This window comes from Emiliania huxleyi (genome assembly GCF_000372725.1).
Source record: "Emiliania huxleyi CCMP1516 unplaced genomic scaffold EMIHUscaffold_25, whole genome shotgun sequence".
Taxonomy (NCBI): domain Eukaryota; phylum Haptophyta; order Isochrysidales; family Noelaerhabdaceae; genus Emiliania; species Emiliania huxleyi.
Genome location: NW_005200170.1, coordinates 596,738 through 603,142, shown reverse-complemented (window position 1 = coordinate 603,142; position 6,405 = coordinate 596,738). Strand labels below are relative to the sequence as shown.

At 66.2% G+C, this 6,405-nt stretch overlaps 3 protein-coding genes across 3 annotated transcripts in view; all 3 read left to right on the top strand.

Annotated features, from left to right (window-relative positions):
* The window catches only part of EMIHUDRAFT_205970 (hypothetical protein), a gene marked incomplete at both ends in the record, with an annotated part of 3,609 nt that extends 2,788 nt beyond the window's left edge, over positions 1-821 (top strand). Inside the window, 2 exons of the mRNA XM_005778188.1 lie at positions 256-471; positions 594-821. Of these exons, the coding sequence (XP_005778245.1) occupies positions 256-471; positions 594-821 (444 nt within the window). The remainder of the gene's footprint in view (positions 1-255; positions 472-593) is intronic.
* An 894-nt stretch (positions 822-1,715) lies between these two features.
* EMIHUDRAFT_205969 (hypothetical protein) lies at positions 1,716-4,273 on the top strand (the record flags this gene model as incomplete). Its single annotated transcript, XM_005778187.1, has 4 exons — positions 1,716-1,772; positions 2,171-2,449; positions 2,747-3,261; positions 3,376-4,273. 4 exons carry the CDS (start codon positions 1,716-1,718, stop codon positions 4,271-4,273), a joined length of 1,749 nt encoding a protein of 582 aa, XP_005778244.1.
* A 507-nt stretch (positions 4,274-4,780) lies between these two features.
* Positions 4,781-6,405, top strand: part of EMIHUDRAFT_450395 (hypothetical protein) — a gene marked incomplete at its 5' end in the record, with an annotated part of 5,050 nt that continues 3,425 nt past the window's right edge. The window contains 5 exons of the mRNA XM_005778186.1: positions 4,781-4,797; positions 5,102-5,316; positions 5,392-5,492; positions 5,573-5,665; positions 5,776-5,994. Of these exons, the coding sequence (XP_005778243.1) occupies positions 4,781-4,797; positions 5,102-5,316; positions 5,392-5,492; positions 5,573-5,665; positions 5,776-5,994 (645 nt within the window). The remainder of the gene's footprint in view (positions 4,798-5,101; positions 5,317-5,391; positions 5,493-5,572; positions 5,666-5,775; positions 5,995-6,405) is intronic.

The following is a 6,405-nucleotide window of genomic DNA, read 5'->3' as shown; positions in this document are numbered from 1 at the left end:
CGCCCTCGCCGGAATTGCCGGTGGTGGTGGCGGAATCGTGAGTACGACGCGACGTCCATCCTCCCCTCGCGCCTCGCCGACGTCCGCTCTCGGCGCCCTCGCCAGCAGCGCTCGAGCGAGCCGCCGGCTGACGCCGTTCCCGCTGCCGCTCCAGCTCCCGCTGCCCCAGCTCCCGCCCCTGCTCCGGCTCCGCCGCCGTTGGCCACGCCCGCATTCCCCGAGCGCATGAACAAGCGGCCTCGCCGCGTCCGGCAGCCCAGCGGCGCCTCATTCGCGCCGGCGCCCGACGCCAGCTCCAACCGGAGGCATGGCGTGGTGAGGAGCGGTGGGCGGCTGGCGCCGGTGCACACGCTGCCGCTCACGCCTGCCGCAGACGAGCCGGCCTTTCGCTCCGCGTCCACGGTGCAGCCGCTGGCAGGCCTCGAGTACGGACCGACGCCCTTCAGCTGCCCAGTCGACACGCTGCTCACGGTCCGCCCTTGCGCCATCGCAGCGAGATACGGCCGAGATTGCGGCAGAGATGCGAGATCAACCTGCGCCGCCTGCTCTGCTTGCCCGCTCTCCCCGGCCTACTCCCCCGCCCCGGGCCTCAGGCGTACGCCGTCGCCGCTGTCGTGTACAACGACGGCGCGCACTGGTGGGCCGACCTGCTCAGCCGCAGGCACTTCACCAAGCGGTCGCGCAGCACGGGCTCCTACCGGTACGATGGGCTCGAGAGCGGCGGCCAGCTGCGCTACGCCGGCCGCGGACCCTCGCCCACCCTCACCTCGGAGCCACGGCACGTGTCCTTGGTCTGGTACCGTGCCGTGCCCGACGAGTGATGAGCGCCGCAGGCGGCAGCGCTCCGGCCTCCGCCCTCGGTCGGGCGGTTCAAGCTCTCTCGGAGGGACCGACTCTCGCAAACGTGAGTCAAACTCATATCCGAAGACACGAGTATTAACACACGCGTAATTTGCTTCTTTTGGTTTTTGCACGGTGTGTTACACACGGAAATTTTGGTGAGACGCTCTCTATGTCTCACGCGTCACACGGGGGTGTTTCGTCCCTCGTCCCTCGAGCTGTCTCACTTGCATGTTTGCTGCAAGATTTTTTCCGTCTCTCTGCGTCTCTCTGCTGTCACAGTGCTGAGTGTCAGTGTCGCAGGTGCTGAGCCACAATGAGACGTGGCGCAGGGCGGGGTTTGAGACGCCACAAGCCGCTGCTTGATTGAGTGCAGTCGTCTCTCAGGTCCGTTAGAGACCATGCTGAGCCAACCTAAGACGTAATTGTGAGACAGTGGCGATCAAAACTCAGCTGTGTCTGAGGTGCGGCCTGGCGGGTCTCGGTGAGTGTAGACGAATCCCAAGCACAATCGCGCTCTCTGGCTTAAACGGTTGCTCTTGCGCAGAGGGAAGGCGTCCTGGGGGATGCAAAGCCGGTGGTGAGCGGTGGTGACTACGGTGGCCGCGGCGTGGGTGACGGTGGTGGCGCGTGGGTGGCGATGGCGCGAGAGAGAGTCGCCGGGCCGCCATCCTCGCCGCTGCCACACTAGCCGTCGCCACCCCCGCGCCGCCGCCCTCGCCGCCGCCGTCACCACCGCCTTGCTTGCCCCCGTCGCCCTCGCCGACTAATTGATTGCCACCCACGCCACGCCACCCGCCGCATGGTTTTTCTCTAAAGCCCTCAATACAACTACCACGAAGGGAACGGCAAAACGATGAAAATGCGATGAGTTCATGAGTGTTGACACCAAGTTGCTCCTCGGTATCGTGCTGGCCGCGCTTGTCCTCGAGGTACCGAATAGACTGTCTGCCTCACCGCCGCCTTGCGTCACGACACCGTTCATTCACTCTGGCCGCCCAGGCCGCCGCGGACCGGTCAGCGCCGCTCCCTGACCGACGAACGCGCACAGCGGATCCGGCATCTGGCCCACCACCTCCCTCGCCCCGCGGTGGCCAGACCCTCTTCCACCCCTTTGCAATCGCGCTTGTTACGCCTGATCGCATCATCGATTCATTATCTTACGTCCGTCCCGCCGCGCGGCCTGACTCCTCATCACCTCAATGTCAACATACGTAGATAGGAAGGCGAAACACAGTCCGACCAATGACTGGGACACCAGCGCGGTATGGGTGGACGCAAGACGGGCGGTGACGGTCACACAGCCATTCTGGCGCCTGTCCCTGTGTAGGTGAGTGGCACCTCCTGCGACGGCCATTGCCCCGGAAAGACGCAGCTTTGGTCAAAAAAGTGCAGCTGGGACGGCTGCTCCGGCTGCTCCGAGTGCCTTGCCTCTCCGCCGCCCGCTGGGGCAGGCACCTGTGCAAAATTCTGCCCCGGCAAGCCGCAGCCGTGGCCAAACAAGTGCGCTTGGGACGGGTGTAGCGGCTGCGCCGAGTGCTCGGCTGGGGCTTCTGGCCTCTGCCTGGACCGCGGTGAGTGCGAGGGCTTTTGCACCTCCAAGACGCAGGTATGGGCAGGAGACGGTAAGTGCACCTGGAGCGGCTGCGGTGGATGCGCGCCGTGCTGCCCGGGCTACGTCCCCGTGTCAGCGCCCTCGCCCTCGCCCTCGCCGCGACCGCCGGCCACGTGCAAGGGGCACTGCGAAAGCAGGACCAATCCCTGGGACGAGCTTTGCTCCTGGACCGGCTGCGGCGCCTGCGCCGAATGTCCGTCGCCGCCGTCCCCTCCTACTCGCCCACCGATCGTGGACGACTCGTACAATCCAACCAGGCCGGCTACGCGCCAGCTCGGCCCATGCCTCCAGGCGGCGGCGCTGGACGCTAACTTCCCGGGCGGGTCGCGCTGGAGCTCAGACCGTTCGGCGCGCAACGCGCGGTTCGAGCCGTCGCCCGCGGCGGTCGTCTTCGCCACCTCGAGCGCGCATGTGCTCGCCGCAGTCACGTGTGCCAAATCGGCCGGCGTGGCCGTCTGCGGCCGTTCGCTCGGCAGGCACACGTGCGAACCGTACTGCGGCGGAGGCCTCATCGTCGACGTCAGCGCGATGCGGCAAATGTCGGTGTCGCCAGCGACCAAGACTGCTGCGATCGGGGCGGGCGCCACACTCGGGCAGGTGTATGTGCACCTGGACGGCTACGAGCTCGCACTGCCCGGCGGCACGTGCGGCACGGTGGGGATCGCGGGGCTCGTCCTCGGCGGCGGCAAGGGGCGGATGACGCGGCTGCACGGGCTGACTTCCGACCTGCTGTTGGCAGTCGAGCTCGTCACGCCCTCTGGCGAGCGAGTCACGGCAAACGCCTCGCACCACGCCGACCTCTTCTGGTTGGCGCGCGGCGGCGGCGGCGGCCAGTTCCCAGGCGTGGCGACCGCGTTCCACTTTCGGCTGGTCGATCGGCCGTCGTTCGTGACGTCGTTCACGTACCGGTATGCCGTGAGCGCCGCGGTGTTCGCGCACTGGCAGTCGCACCTGCTCGAGCACAGTGAGCGACGACTGCACGTACGGCTGCAGTACGACCAGTGGAACGGACTGAGCTTCTACGGCACCGCGTTCGAGATGGGGCGCACGGAGGTGGAGGCGCTGATGGCGCCGACGCGCGCGGCGCTCGGTTGGGGCAACGCGTCGTACACGACGCGCTCATGGCTGCAGGACCTGATGGCCAACACGGGCGTCAACTCGGCAGCGCAGCTCACGTCGGGCAGCCACGGCTGGGGCTCCGAGTGGAGCGTGGCCGAGAAGAAGCGCAGCCTCGTCTTCACGCCGCTCGACGCCTTCGGCCTCGCCAAGCTCACGAGCGAGGTCAGCGGTGCGCCTTCGACGGGGTTCTATTTGCAACTTGACCCCACAAGCGGCGCCGTCTGCGACCTGCAGCCCGGTGCGACAGCGTACGCGTGGCGCGAAAAGTCGGCGGACGGGCGATGCGAGCACATCACGATGGGAATCACCAACAGGTGGTCGGGCAGGGGCGGTAACACGCGCATGGAGGCCCACTCGCGCCGATTCCACGCGGCGCTCGCAGCGCACGCCGGCGTGCGTGCATACGTCAACTACATCGACCTCGACCACGCAACCAACGCCGGCGCCAGCGGCCCGCTGGGCAACGCTTACTTTGGCGCGGCGAACGCGCAGCGCATCGCCGATGTGATCGCGAGGTACGACGACACTGGCACCTTTCGGGCGGCGGATGCGATCTCGCTTCCCCCCGCCGTGCTCTTGCCCGCGCCACCCGCCTCGCCAGCTCCACCGCGTCCGCCACCACCGCCGCCACTGGGGCGCGCCCGGTCCTCGACGGAGCCGCGCGCCCCGAGCGACCCAGGCGGCGAGTGGTCGTCCTGAACCTCCTTCACGTAGTTGCCCGTGGACTGGTTAGCGCCCGCCCGCCCCCCGCCGTCGCCTGCAATGCAGAGGGAAGGGAGGAGGTATTTCCCCTGAGGCTCTCAGAGAGGCTGAAACAGGAAAGGCACAACAAATAAAATAAAACGGACACGCACCCCAAGCCGCGAAGGGTGGGAGAAGGACAGGGTCGCGGCCCCCCTGCACGAGCAGGATTTTGTGAGCTGATGGTCGCCGCCCGCGCTCGCCGTTGTGCTCCAATTGCTGCGGGCGGGCGCGCGGATTTGAAGTTATGGTCAGACGCTCCGTCAGAGCGTGCCTCGGACGGGCTGGTGAGCCCGTTGTGTGCGCGTCGTGCGTCCCGGCGTCCCCGCCGATTCGCTCTCCCAGGCTCCCAACGGTTGGAAGTCCACAGGCGGTGCCGCAGTCCACATCGTGGTCGCTGCCCCCCACCCTGGAAGGTCATCATGTTCGAGCGTTCCCTTGAGATCTGACTCGAGCCGGTCCAGGATGTCAAACCCGCGCCGGTTAGTTTTGCATTCCGCCCCGACGTCTCCCGTCGTTGCGCGCTCCCCAGGCTTCCCCCTCAGGGAAGTCTTCAAGCGGAGGCTCGGCCCCTGACGTGGCCGCTGCTCTCCCCTCTGGAGGATCACTCGCCCTCCTCGAACCCAGCTCGTGCGAGTTCGCTGTATAGGTGTGGTTTTGCTCATACTCGTACTCGACGGACCCACGCGACACTCGCGCGGGCCGGCTGCAGGACTCTCCCACAACCACGCTGCACCCAGACCGCGCCTGTGTCGAGTCCGAGCCTGACTGTTCATCACACCTCAGATGGGGGCAGCCCGGCGTACTGGTGCGGGTCGCCCTTTGCTGCGTTACGCACTTTTACAAGTGGAAAATACCCTGCGACCGCCTGGGTATCGTGCCGATTTCCTCACTTTTGCCTCAGATTTTGCCCCAGAACAGCTCTCAGACTCAGGGAAACTCGAACTCGCGAGTTTCCAGAATGGAGCACCAAACACCCTGGAAATTTCCGGAAACGCAAAGTGCTGGGGACCCCCTGTTTTCCTTTTTGTTTGCCGGAAAAGCTTGTGCAGGCCAACAATCCGGGAGGGACGCAGGGACGTCCGAGGTCGCCATGCGCGACTTCGACCTCGGTTTTTGGATCCGAAAGATGTTTTGGAATGCTCTCAATGGCCCCGTTGCGGCCGTGCATGCCCACGTGGCCGCACTAAGAAGCGCAGCGGAGTATTTTTCTTCGACGCTGAACGCGGACAGAGACAGTGAGGGCGCGATAGCAAGGCCAGGATGACGAGCGTGGAGGCCGTGACGAGCGCGCTCGAGAAGCTCGGCATCAAGCCGAGCGCCATGGTGGAGCACGACGCGGCGATGACGGTGCGCGTCATGCGCTGTCGCGCTCCTGCATCGCGATACGACACACCATGTATTTCTCCTCCGCACCCTCCGCACAAAGCCTGAGGCGGTGGCCTGCCGCCCGCGTTCAGGTCGAGGCCGGGCTGCAGGCAATCGAGGGCAAGTGCCCGGGCGTCTTTGTCAAGAACCTCGTCGTGCGCGACAAGAAGGCGGGTCTCTTCCTCCTCTCCGTCCGGCACGACGCAAAGGTTGACATGAAGGCGCTGCCGCAGCTGCTCGGCGTCTCGGGCGGCAACTTCCGCATGGCCGACTCGGCTCTGATGACCGAAAAGCTTGGCGTCGCCCAGGCAGTCGCACTCGCCAACCCGCACCCGCGCCTCCCATCACGGCCGCCACCGCCCACCGCCGCAGCCCTGTCCCGGCTGCCGCCACGGCCGCCGCCATCGCCGACACGAATCGACCCGTCCGCCCGTCGGGTGTCACGGTGTGACGCCCGCTGCCTCTTCGCCCCCAGGGCTCCGTCACGCCGCTCGCCGTGATGAACGACACCGAGGGCGAGCTGCTTCTCCCCTCTCCCTCCCCTCTCCCTCCCCTCTCCCTCTCTTGCCCTCTCCCTCCCTCTCCCTCCCCCTTCCTTCCCTTTTTCCTCCCCTTTTCTGGCCCTTTTCCTTCCTTTTCCCTTCCCCTTCCCTTTCCCTTTTTCCTTCCCCTTTTTCGGGGCCTTTTCCCTTCCTTTTTCTTCCCCCCTTCCCTTTTTTCTT